The sequence below is a fragment of the Haliaeetus leucocephalus genome, unplaced genomic scaffold, assembly GCF_000737465.1.
Source record: "Haliaeetus leucocephalus isolate CR32 unplaced genomic scaffold, Haliaeetus_leucocephalus-4.0 Scaffold143, whole genome shotgun sequence".
Lineage (NCBI taxonomy): Eukaryota > Metazoa > Chordata > Aves > Accipitriformes > Accipitridae > Haliaeetus > Haliaeetus leucocephalus.
In genome coordinates this window covers 151,471-165,439 of record NW_010972579.1, presented here as the reverse complement: position 1 = coordinate 165,439, position 13,969 = coordinate 151,471, and the positions used below count along the sequence as shown (strand labels likewise).

The 13,969-nt window shown below is 37.7% G+C and overlaps 1 protein-coding gene across 1 annotated transcript in view; it reads right to left on the bottom strand.

Annotated features, from left to right (window-relative positions):
- STAG1 (stromal antigen 1) overlaps window positions 1-13,969 on the bottom strand; it is a 197,613-nt gene that overhangs the window by 61,460 nt on the left and 122,184 nt on the right. The window contains exons 10-11 of the mRNA XM_010561136.1: window positions 11,308-11,431; window positions 3,120-3,218 (exon numbers count right to left, since the gene is read on the bottom strand). Coding sequence (XP_010559438.1) covers window positions 3,120-3,218; window positions 11,308-11,431 — 223 coding nt within the window. The remainder of the gene's footprint in view (window positions 1-3,119; window positions 3,219-11,307; window positions 11,432-13,969) is intronic.

Here is a 13,969-nt window from a genome sequence, read left to right as displayed (position 1 = left end):
AATGAGACCTGAACACCTAATGCCTCTGGAAGGTGTAACTTCTGTGGCTTAGTAAGTTACAAACCCCAGCTGCTCAATCTGCTTTGACAAACATTTCCTGTACTACTGTACAATGGTAGAATAGGACACAGGCTTCTATATATAACTTGAAATACTAATTTTCACTCTCTATGAAGATCAGTTTGCAGTTATGTATTAGGCTGTGAACAAGGCTGGCTGAAGAGCAAATCTATCTCCTTTTGCCTCTCAGGCCATGCAGACAGCACTCTCCTGCAAAGGGTCAGGGATGAGGGACAGGAATTAAATGGATGCACCTAAATCTGCTGGTGTCTTGACTTTGACACTGACTGCAAAAGAGCTAATTCACATCTTTCCCATACGGCTTCAGTTAATGTTTGTATTAGACAGGAATTCTTGATGGAAAACAGAAGTTTCCTCTCTGATGGAAAAAACTGTTTTTGACAGACAAAGCTTATTTTCTAGCATATCACCTACACAAACAAATGTTGGAAAGAACACACGTCTTTCTGTTGGAGAAGTGACATTGTCAGATCCTTGTCACAGCTATCTGGAAGGCGGTGAAATATTAACACCCCAGTACAAGTCATTCTAGATCAAATTAATTTATACTTTGAACAGCTAGAAGATCTCTAGAGAGATTTCTCTTGACAGTTTGAATGGATTGAGCTGAATACCAGCTGAACTGTGCAGGTCGATTGAAGTCTGATGAGGAAATATAAAAAAGCAGCATTTAGGTCAATTATTTTTCAGGGGGTGGTGGTAGAGCTTGTGGTGGTGAGACATTTAAGTAATGTATTCATTAGATTCAAAAACCATTAATTTGAAACTTTGCTCCATCCTGGTGCCAAAGGCTGCATCCTTGTCAGCACAGCTGTAAATCCAAGTGCAGGCATTTGGGCAGTGCCAGCTTTTTGTTCTCTTGATGTGGCTGGAAACTGAAGCTGATGTTAAACATCATGTTAAACATATCTGTTCTCTAGGCTCACAGAGACTTTGAACTCACTTTTTCTCTAATTTATTTCATGATGATACAGATTTCTGTAGTAAAAACAGCTTTAATAGAACTGAAGAAAGACGAGGATTCCTAACAGGGTTCCCTTTTGTCTGAATCTTTTTGACAGAAATGAAAATTCCTTGTGTCATTCTAAACCAAGAAGAAATGCACAGGCTAACCTAACTTCTTCTAACAAAGAAAATTGTCTATACCCTGAAAAAGCCAGGAGGAAATATTTAGAAGTTTCATGTTCCTGTAGTTTTTTTGAAGTACATTACTGAGTAACTATTTCCCAAAGTGCCTCTAATTGCCTTGAAAATTTTTGCTGATGGATGGGACAGGTTCAAAGCAGCATTTTCTCTATATAGGAAGGCTGAGAGAGAAGCATCCAGCACATTTTCTAGTAAAGAGAAGCAGATATAGAGACCATGAGAGTTTTAGTGGCCTATTTCAAAATAAATCAAATTACGGAAGGAGCAAATATAAATAAATCTGTAAGTCTGCACAGATAGAACAAGAAAAACAGCAGGGTTGGAAGGTTCTCTTTTCTCGAGAGTTAACCAGTATTTCTGGTTGTCCTGAGATGATAAGCAAACCAGACTTATGGAGGCATTACAGAAGTAGTCTGAGGTCTGAACCTGTTTGCCAGGTACTCTTCGATGACAGGAAACTTGTCTTTACTGCAGTAGTCCCAGAAACTGACTTTATAACATTAGAAGAATACAGGTGCGCAAGTGATCTCACAAAATGATCTAGTTTCATCTCCTACTTTAAAGTCAACCATACCAAGTTCATTCCTGACAGATATTTATTTAACCTCCTTCATTTGAGACTTTTAAGGGCAGATTATTAATAAAGAGTCTGTTCTATTATATAACTATCATTTTGGACAAAAAGCCTTCCTTAATGGCTAGACTTTACTGGAGTTTAAGCATCTTTTTTCTCCATCTCAAGTGAATGTGGTAAAAGGCTGATTACCATTATGTTTTTATGGATTGTTTACATACAGGGAATATATGACAAGTTTGCTATATTTTGTGCTTTCCTAGATCAAACTGGAAGAGTTAATATTAACTGCGATGACAGACAAAACCAGTGAAGCAATATAAAATCTACAGTGAGAAATACAGTAGGTATTTATGAGTATTTAAATCTCCACTTCTTTTCTAAAGAGAATTTTTCTTCGGCATCATGATTTAAATAAAAATAGATCAGTCATCTCCACTTCTCTTCTACACAGAATTTGGCATCAGCATTATAATCATTATTTAAACGAAAATAAATAAAATTAGTCTTTCCTTGGGGGGTTCTCCAGAACACAAAAGCGATGGTAAAAGTTGCCAACTGACATGGTGACAGTGCCTGAAAGCTTTCTTCACAGAGCATCCAAACAGAAGCAATGATGGTATTTCTACACTCATCTCTCCAGACACTTGTGAAGTAAAGCAGTCATGCCACAAAGTGAATTAACAGCAACATTCTCATCAAGATATTAAACAAAGAGTCAGTGTGTTTGTGCTAGTAAGAAACTCCATGAATTATACTCCTCCAGTACTTATCTCCTAAACAGGACAATTATGCTCAGGGGTTTGTCTAAAAGCACAATGTAAACTCCTGTTGTGCAGCAAGGTATTTCACTGTGTAGAATATCATGACGCAGATCAAAGTATCTCTTCCTCCAAACACAAGCACATACTCAACTAAAAAGCTGTCTTATAAACAATCTTTTGTTACAGGTTGTTACTTTCAGATGTATTTTAGATTGTGTGAAACACCCAGTACATGTCCTTACAATTCAATAAATCTAAAATTAAATAAGTACAAGCAGACTGAATAATGACAATATATAAACTATCAATAACACAAACAGATAAATAATCATCCTGGCCAAGCCTGACAAATCTTACAAGATAAACACTGTAAGATGAATTCGGCTTAATCTCAGCATTCAGTAATACAGTTTTACTACTGCAGTTACAAGCCTTGTCACAAACAAATGAGTTTATTTTTGCATTTAATATACATGACTCAAACACCGCAACAGGATGAGATAGATGATACTTTTATTTTCTGTACTCCTTCCAAAAATTGTATTTCCTCTTACCTTGAATCTATTAGTGAACAGCTCCAGTTTTGGAAATAACTCTCTGTTGGTATACAGACTCTGAAGAGCTTTCAAACACTTCAACCTCACTTCACCTTGCTAAATAAAACACACTAAGATTAGCTGATAGAATACCCTAATCAAATGCACATGAATATTAAATAATATCATACTGTAATTTGTTTAATGTACATTTAAAATTTTATGCAAATGAATTACCAAAGCCAATTTGCAATTCAGCTAAAAACCAAAAGCCACATGCAGCTGCCTACATACAATGTTAAATTTTCTCCCTATTTGCATATATAAAGAATTTAATGTGCCATCACTTAAACATCTATTACTGTTTCCCTTTCAAGTAACTCCACAAAAAGATAAAGAATGTAGCAAGTAAATACAAAATAAAGATGTATGATCTCAAGGTGGTTGGTGAAGACAGTGTGGCTATTTATCTTTAGGAAAGAGACTACAAGTAACTTCTGCCTGATATCTGGTGTTTATAATCAATGCACAAATGTTCAAAATGACTGAGCATGGGCTGCATGTAGTCCACTCAAGCAACTCAGCCGTCTCCAAGCATTGTCTTTCCTTCTCCCAGGGACAGAAGGCGTACACACTGGATTTATTATTCTGAAATTTTCTACATCCCATCTCTCATAGGACAGGCACATGTTGAAGGATGCAAAAGGCCTGAGACCCTCCAGTGGGGAGCAGGGTGCTGCCACAAGAACAACACATCTAAGCCACAGCCTGAGGAGCCCTTGGGAAGAAGAGCAACTTGTGTCTGTCTGAGTTGTTCTGATGGCAGCAGCACATTCCCAGCTGCTCCTTAGATGGGGTTTGCTTTGATCTGGTGGGCTGTAGGCAGGAAATGTGGGTGTCACCAGACAGTGCCTATGGATCAAGGTTTGTCACCTGTAGGAACAGCTTCATTTCTGAGCCTGTCTATTCTATAATCAAGTCTGTATTTAAAAAACTGCTCAAGCTAAAAACTGAAAGAACATTCAGAGACTGACATAAAAACAGAACCTAAAAATAATTTTTTTTAAGTTTCTTTCCTCCTTCCCACTTATTTCAAAAATTGAAATAGAAGATAAAAGAGGGACAGAAGCTGAAAGGAGGATTTTCAGAAGAACTTTTCCTTGAAGAATTATTGTTCCTAAGAAATCATCTCCTTGTATGTGTGAGGAGTCTTTGAGCACTCATGCTCTCTTCTAGGGAACTTTTTGACTACCATTGCAGAGAAAGTCAATGACATGAAAGTTAAGTTTAAAGGACCTATCATAAGATCTTTCAAGGCACAGAAAAGAACTTTCTTGAAGAAAAATTTTATATGGATGTGATCAACTGCTAAAAAAGCACAGAGAAATGCTGTTTGTCATTCTTCTTTTAATGGTACCTGTGTTGCAGTACCGGAAATGGTGTTTCCTCTGCTGTGTGGCATTCAGAAAGGCCAGGATGTCTGGAGTCATCACTAATCATTAGCAGAGGATGTAAGCCTCTTATGGCCTTAGCTTATTTAGCCACAGAGGATCAGTATCAGTTTTGGCATGTGATGAACACTACAGAGCAACAGTGAGGTAGCAGGTTTAGTTACAAATCCACTGAAGACTGTCCCATTTGTGACCAGATTGGCTTGTTATTCAGCCAGTGCTGTAGTCCCCAAATGCAAAACTCTGAATTGGTTAGGTACAGAAAAAACAAACAGTGCCAACAGCAATGAGACTTGAGACCTGTGCAGATAAGGTTTGGACTCCCCGCGGAGCCCAAAGCCCTTGTGGACTTCACCAAACACTGTGGATCAATGGTCCTAGAGTTAAGTTCAGGCCTGATACTGAGGGTCTCTGTAAGTCTTAAGTGAGCAAATCAAGCAAGGTAAATAGGAAGTGCACCTGTGAATGTCTGGTACTTGCGTGGCTTGCCAGGAGACTGAAACCAGATGCTAACAAAAGCATACTGAACCAGGCTACTATCCTCCTGCCGCTCACCAGATACAAGGCAGAAGACAAGTAGTGACTGGAGGAGTAGGTGAGGAGGAGAGAAAAGTTGTGTTACACCTGGTCCCTCTAGGTAAGGGCAAAGGCCCAGGAGACACAGAGGCAATCCCAGGAAGTGACTGCCTTTCTTGGCAGACAAATGATAGGAGAAGGACTTTCTCTGATAGCAAAAAGGTCTATTTTTTAAACTGTTGTTCAAGGAGAGAATTAATCTCTTTGGAGAGGGAAGAGCCCCTGCATGTCAGTCAGCTTGCTAATCCTGTTATGAAGGTTTTACATTAGAGTCAGGAGAGATTAATGACAGGAACCCACGAGGAAGCATAAACAGCAATGACCTGGACAAGAACCTAAGGCAGGCAGAAGTGAAGTGTGCATGGATATACTGCACTGAAGTCCAGAATGGAGGAGTAGCAATGTGCCACAGACAATCAACATGCTAGACACAAGATGTTTCTTCAGTAACTATGAGAATTGTCCAAGTAACATGAGCTTTTAACACCCCAAACACTTCTTGGGGAAAGAAACACAGCAGAAATTTCCTATCTAGCAAGGAAGTAAGCGGGTGGGAATGCTAAAATTAGGGTAATTCCTAAGAAACTTATGCCAGGGTAAAAGCTGCAAGCAGCGATGCAGAGCAAGGACAGGAAGAGACTTATTAAACTAAGAGATGAACTTATTTAACTCATGAATTAATTAGGAGGTCAAGCACAAAAGGAATACAAAAACCAGAAGGAAGATAAAATAAAAAAGGCCTGGGCAAAGTATGGAATGGACACAAGAGGTAATGAAGAAAACTTTCTGTAAATATGTTTGTAGCACAACAAAGAAAAGTTAGTTTGCTTTGAAGGAAGAGGAAAAAAGTAATCATCACTTCTTATGTGCGCAGTGGTAGGAAAAGAAATAATAAAATTACAACACAGACTATTTAGCTTATGCGAGGAAGAACTTTTTAGTGGCAAACATAGTTAAGCACTCAGACTGCTACAGAAAGCTGTGGAATACCCAACACTAGAGGTTTTTTTAGAAAATATGACTGTGAGAACCACTGTGGATATACAGTGAACTCTATCTTAAGCAGGGAAGGAATAAACAAAAATACTTCCCAGACTAGATTTTAGGCAGATTTTTTGCAATTCTGAGCTTAAGTTCATAGAGAATATGAGTCAACCTAAGGCAGCAAATATTTGTGACCATGCAATACCTTTAATTCTGTTAAAGAAAATGAGCATCACTTTCCAGCTATTTTTGTGTAGTCACATTTATGCTTTTCAGCTAGAAAGAACATATCTGAAAGGAAAGCCTTGCCATTTTCTAAGAGACAAAATATTTGCATTATCAGCATTCTAAAACTAAGACCTTCCATTCTCCTGAGTTTCATCTTCCAGAAAAATATACTTACTTGGGGTTTTGTCCAATTTATAATTGTGACACTTGAATATTGCAAAATCCTGAATTCATCCATACTGTCATCAGTTCTATGCATGCCTCTTTCTCCAGTCTAATTATTCCTGTAATTCTCCTTCTCTCAAAGCATTTTACATAATTATTTATATTTTATTATTATTTTTGTTATATAAAATTCTTTTTCATGAATGAGAATGCTTTGCATCAATACTTAATTGTTAATGCTTTCTTTTATTTACAATTTGAAATTAGAACCTAAAACAAAAACATCAAATGTTTATCAACACTTTAATAACAAACAGTTCTCATATTTTCCCTATTTTTGTTGAGATAATCCTCCAGACACTTCTGAGTTTTGGGCAAAAAATTGTTACCGCTGCTAATGAAGCAAAAAGCAATACATACACCTTTCATGCCAGCAGTGTGGGGTAGTCTACATTTGTCAGGGAGAGTCATGCTCTACTCAAAATTCCCTTTAATATGGCAGACCTGTGAAAAAGAATCCATCCTGATGGAAACACACCATTGTCATATTTTTTACATGCTAATCACAGGACTCGAAGCACTAATCTGTAACTCTTGTGTAAGTCTCACAGTGATCTGTAGCCTGGCCTCAAGCCACCTTAGATTCTTATTAATGTTCCATACAGTTGATACTTTTGAGTATTAATTTGCCATCTCCCAATGAGAACCAGACTCTTCTTAACATTCAGGGATACCACAGCCGCAGAAATGGTAATTAAAGGTGCACTGCTATGTGTCAGCTCACACGCCAGATGAAGGCTTAGATCACATAGAGATGATGACTTTTTGAGCCCCCAGAAACATAGTTTTAAGTATTTTTTAAATAGGTGGGTGGTCAAGAGAGGCAGCAAAGTAGTTTCTCTCTTTTCAACCTTCATGTTTCTTCTTTTGGATTTTTCCAGTTCTTTTTTGGTGGCTAAGGGTATCCTGCTCTTCTTAAAAATTTATCAGGTTTTAATAATAGATAATTAATTTGCTCAGCTATTTGCTCTACCATATTTCTGCAAACTGCACTGTTTGTTTTTTTCCTCTTGCATAGAAAAATGATCTAAATTACTGGGTATCTTCCATCCCACAGTTTATGGGATGACTATGATATACTATGTTGCATTTTGATGCTCTAGGGTGGTGTATTTTGAGGTAGTCTGCTGCCTAATGACAGAAATAGTTACACTGCCAGAGAGAAACAGATGAAAATGTCCTGCAGCACAATAGTACCTATGGCAGGAGTATTCCTGGCAGGAGCAAGCCGTTGTGCTCTGTCTGCATGTGCCCACTCAATACCATTTATGAAGATAATGTATATCATCTGATGCATTTTTTTTTATTTTCTCAAGCTTTCCCAAACACTAGGAAATCGGGTACCAAGTACATAAAGTTAAACATCCCAAAGTTTGGAAAAACTACAGTTTCAGTTTCTATATAATCTTAAAAACAAGTTCTATTTTTTCATCCTTTTAAGTTAGGATGCCATCACAACGAAGTATTCAAACGCCATGTGTTCCAGAGGACCCTGGGTTCATTCCTTTCACAGAAACAGACAATGAGTAAAGTAGTGGCACACAAAGAAAGAAAAGGCATTTTCTTATGTGTCAGGAACTGGTGTAAGAACCATGATGTCTAGACACCTAGAGACACAATTATGGTTTCAAAACAATTACGTGCGTCAGTGAGGCAGGTGAAAATTAAGACTGATAGTCTGATTTAACTTTTTTTTTAAAGAGGTTTCTTTATGCAATTATATTATAATGTTATATATTTTTAATTTATGCTCCCAGATCAACGGGAATGAAAAAGAAGCTTAAAAGAAGAGAAAGGCAGAACTAGAAACCCATATTCAAATGAGAAAGTAATCTATAAAACCCAAAAAAGCCCTATAGACATTCATCTGAAATCTGGGAAAGAGATAGGATTAACATATAAAATATACAGATTTCCCAAATTACAGAACTAAACTTCTGCATCCTACCTCTGAAAGACTACACTGGATCTACTACAAAGAAGTGCAAGAACTGTCTTCCCTGTGGTTTAATTTGTATGTCTTCTGAAGTAGAGTATGAAACTGATCATGAATCTTTTGCACTGCTGCCTCCTCTCTTTTTTGTAGTAGCAAGCTTCCAGAGAAGTTAATCATTTTGGGGTGACTTCTGTTCATATGAAATGGAAGTACCTTATGATTATTGCCTTAGCCTTCATCTTTTCCATATTTTAAGTACTGATCATAGCAAAAATTATCTCCTGATCAAAGCAAAATCAAGAAATTTAGGTATCAGCTGGCAAGTTTTTCAGGTTGTGCCAATGAAAACCACGCTGTCAAGGGATCTTGTACTTTTGGAGGCTTTGCATTTTTAATTGGTTCTTATTCTGTCTTTTTTCAATATATTCTTCCCATTGCACTTCCTTCCTCCTTTCTGTGCTTCCCCAAATGTCTCTTTTTCATGCTTTGACACGTGGCTCACCTGCCTCTGACTCTTCCCCTATTCTACTTAAAATCTGTCTCACTCCATACATTAAACATACACTATATAAATAAAAAATATCACATATCCTGTATACCAGGATATTAAACAGATTAGCTAGTGATTTAAAGACTTAGAACCCCAAGGCACTTCTGAGGCCTGCGATGAAAAATATTACAAAGCTAGTAGAGGCAGGAGAGTAGCCTGATAGAATTCTTCTGTGTCTGGTCCAGATGGAAAACTGGTTTTTTTTACCATAACATTGTAATGTAAAATTTGTTTGATATGAAGAACATTAAATTTAAAAAAGCTGAGGTATAAATATATGTTAAGGGTGCAGGCAGATGACTAGACCCTGGCCTGAGGTTAAGCTAACTGAAGAGGATGTGAGAAACTATTGGACATGACATGGGAAATTGCTGGACGTGACAGATAAGAGTGTGAGAAGCTGACACCAGTCACAGACAGTGCCGTAAGGAATGGCTGGATTTCACAGATGGTTAAAGGGAGTTATGTGAGAAATGGCTGGACTTCACAGATACTAGAAGGGGACTGAGAGCTGCGAAGTGCAACCCTACTAGATTGTGCTCTCCCATTGGAAGTGCTACTTTCTGGAAACGTTCTGCAAGGATTAGGAAGTGCTCCAAAAAATCCACTGCAATTATCCAGGGGATAATATATTTTTAATTAAAAGCCCTAGAGTAAAATAAAGTCCTCCACCACACGTAAAATCGTAATCCTCCAACCTGAGTTGACCTCCCCACCGATTTGATAACTTGAAGCAATGATCTCTACCTCCTGAAGCATGCCTACTAGCGAGGCACACCAATGTTAAAAATGAGATACACAGATGGAGCAGCAGCTCTGCCCCTCAAAGCACTGTGATAGCTATGTTTCCATGTCCAAGCTTTAATGATAGGAAGTGTAGTGTCTCTAGAGTAAACAGTGGTCATGGTTGATTGTAGCAGTAAGCAAGATCTTCCTCCTAATCAAGTTTTGTAACAATGAGATGTAATGTAAAAGTTTGGGGAAAGTTTGTAAAGTAAATGTTTGAGAACTACAGGTTTAGAGAGGGAAGACATCACATATCTAGTATCTAAAGCATACAGGGTACTCTTAACAAGTAAATTGCTGGTGAAAATCAAAGTGAGATGCAGATCCTTGTCAGCTATAGCTAAAGCAAAAGAACCAGTGGCAGCTAACTTCTTTCATTAGCGAAAGCTAACATCTTTCTAACTGATCTTGTTCAGACTTCAGCCAAAGAGTGACCAAGTCATATCCTCAATGTTAATATGCTGTCCGAAGTTATTGAAGAAATCATCCTTTTAAAGAATCAGCTGTTAACTACCAGTTATGCAAGTCATCAGAATGAACTTGCAAACTTTTAATTTTTTTCCAGCAGTGCTCCTAGAGAAAAAGAATAGTCTGAATCAGGATGCTGGAATTTAATGAGCATTTCAACAGTACAGGTGGGTCTCATCTGTTTTCCTTGGATAATGTTAGCAGAAGAGTTTAGAGTAAAACAAGTGTTTCTAGTGGTTTTGGTGAGAGTGGGAGGACAGCTAGTCCCAGTTGCTGCACAGTGTACAAAAAAACCTTACACAGTCAGAAGTACAAAGTCCTGTTCTATTAGCATTACGAATGGGCTACTCTTGCTGCAGGAACTGAGTGGTATTTAGTCCTGTTGCCACCCAGCAGAGGCATGTTCTGGATACCATCAGTACTAAGAACTGTGGTGAGATAGGAAAGAACTTCTGGATGTAAATCTTTTTGCTTCCATCTGGTGTTTCAACAATTGTTTGAAGAAAAAGCTTAAGAGAACCTTGAAGAGATTCTTCAAGGGAAAATGAATTGATGAGAATTCCACTGGTTGTGGAGCGAGTGACGTCTGTTGGGGACCCAGAGATGTTCTATTTCCTCTAACTATTGGGCAATATAAATGGAAGACACATCTGGAAACCTCTTTTTCATTCTGCTTCAGACACAAAGGTTCTCAGGGATGATCTGAGGAGACTTCTCTTTCTCTTGTAATCAGAAGAAAAGCACCATGGAAACATTTCTGTTAAGATATTCTAATGGAGACTGAAAACACAAAAAGCACATGAACCAAGCGTGCAGTCTAGGAGTGCTGTATCCCAATTTAAGTGAATACCTTGAAATAAGCTGCTTGAAAGATAAATAACAGGCAAGAAAAAAGAACAATCTCTTTATAAATCAAAGATGATATACTAAACATGTCTTGGGTAGTATAACAGCAGCAATGTACAGTACACTCTGCTATGTACAGTAATACACAGTACTTACCCTGTCATGTAGTGTCCAACCAACATATTTTAAATAACTATCATTCAGGAAGGCATCACTGTACATTTTCATCCAGACACCAATTTCTTCAATACAGACAGCTCTAATCTCAGCAATAGCATCACTAATAAGGAAAAAAGAAAAGTATTAAACAGATTACAGACACATATCATTTACTTCTCATTCCCATTGCCCTAGCTGTAAAATTTTACTTTTACTTTTGATGAACTTTACTATGTAGGGCCTGTCACTGTTCTCACTGCTGTCTCACTGACTTTCTGTTCCTTTACGTCCTTGAACTCATTGATCTATCTAAAAATTTCAATATTTCTACATTCAGATATGGTATTTCCATTATCTCAAAAAATCCTCACCCTAGTTTGCTTCTTAGTCTCTTACTCCATCTTTTACCTCCCTCTTTTCAAACAGAATTATGAATTGAAGCTACAAACCTCCTCTAGACAACCATCTCTGAAACATCGTCACCAACATTTGCTTAGCAGGCTTGACTCTCTCCAGCTAGAGGTGTAGAAAAATTGCAAGGTGGAAATAGTTCTTTGGTTTAACAAAGGACCCCACCAGAGGGGCAGAATGGGATAAACAGATCTTGTTTCATGCACCGCATGAAAGCCCCTATAACAAAACCCAGGAGAATGTTTACATTTCAACATGGGTTTCTTCCAGTTTTCTTGCTTTTTGCTACATTGTGACTGTGGCAAGTGATGAAAGAGGCAAAGACAGATCTCAGGCAGACTTATCAGCTGCTTATTGAGGAGGGGCAGCAGGAAACTGTCTGGAGAGATCACCTAAGGAGATCGGGGATGGAAATTATTTCAATCTGATTGGCACTTTCCTGCCTGACTGACATAGAGCATGGCATATTTACTAATAATGAACGATGGCTAAACAATGAAAAAAGGGACTGGGGCCATCTGGCCCTTTAGTAATTTCATCTCTGAGACATCTGTTACTATGAGAAATCACTTGTGCCACTCCAGCTGGCACTGCTTCACAGTTCAAAATTTCAGCTGTAATGAAAGAGGAACATAAAGAGCTACTGTACAGAAGAAGGGAATGTCTGGTGCTTTGCAAACATCGGCCTTGCTTATAATAGAGACTCTTGTTCAGTATTTTTATTAGAAAATCTTTTTGGAAAAGCAATAAACATAAATTTAATTCTAAACCAGCACAAACAGAACCCCCAAATGAAATCTAATTTAGGGGTGGGGTGGGGGGGGTGGGGGTGGAAATTCCAAGCTTCAAGCAAGAGAATAATTGCAAAATAAGACAAACTATATTTTTCCTAAAGTCTTCAATTTTACAAAATATAAATAAACTGCACTCAATCTTATGTTCAAGATCCTTCAGACTGGTCCACCTCAGTAGGAGCCATTGTACTGTATATGATCTTCCAGATACCAAGGTGAAAACCACAGTTCCTACATGAACACGGCAATCAATCACAGTATCACACATGACTAGATGTGAAACTTCTACAGTGAAGTCTCTGGTTTTCTCATTCAATTTCAAATTATAGGGAGGAAACTGTACTGGTGTAACAGCATAAAACATGCATTTAAAGCTAATGTATGAATGTGAGGGGAAAATTTGTAGGAATGCCATCAAACCACTATCATTGTCTCTCTTTGCCTACATGAAACACATTGATTCTATCTTCCAAACAGAATCATTAAAACTGGTCTGTCAAACTCCCTAAAGACTCTATAACCTCAAAACCAAGGTAAATATCAGTCCACAACGTAGAAAAGCTGCATTACAAGAAGAGTAGGACATTAAAGAAGCTGTTCCTACCAGGGATTTCTCAAACAGGTTTTAGATACTGTAAGGATGAATGTGCTAAAATATTCCATTCAAGGGTTTGCACTATAAAAACGGTATTCATTATGGGGAATGCAGCCACAATGAAGACAAGTTTTAATTAAAACTATGAAGTTGTATATTACTTCACACTAAACTAGATTAGCAATTCTCTTATATGGAACTATTTTTAAACTATTTTTAAAACAAAATATAGGTGGAAGGAATCAGGATTCAAGACTTAAAGAACAATCTAAAGGATCGGTAAGTATGTATCTCAAGAAAAAGAGGGGGAGCCACATATGCAGCAACAAAAAGTACCCATGAAGACACTTCTACTAGGGGATGATAGCCTTAGTCCTCACATCCAAGTAGGTTATTTCACCACCTTATAAATTTACTAACTGTGAAGCATTTTGGAAGGATTTAATGGCAATCCCAAAAAGTACCCAAGTGTCAACAGCTATTTAATCATGCAGCACAGCCAGCCAAAAACCAGGAAAATTTATCTTTTCTGTAAGAATGCATTCAAGCTTCCCTAGACAGACAGTGAAAAACTGATTTTTGATTCAAAAGCTTCTCAGGGATCCCTAGGCAGTATGGACAAACACTCACTCCAAGCTGCTATTTATAATTAACAAAAAAACCCCACCCCACCCCCTAAAAAAAAAGAAAAAAGAAAGAACAAATCTATTCAACTAATTACACGATTTAGTATAATAAAAATTTAACATCTTTAGTATAATTGAAAATGGGAAAGAATCATGCATAAGGCATGTGAGACTAGCAAACAGACTCAAGTTGCTGGAGAGGCAGGAGAATTTGTGACACCAATTTCCCACTC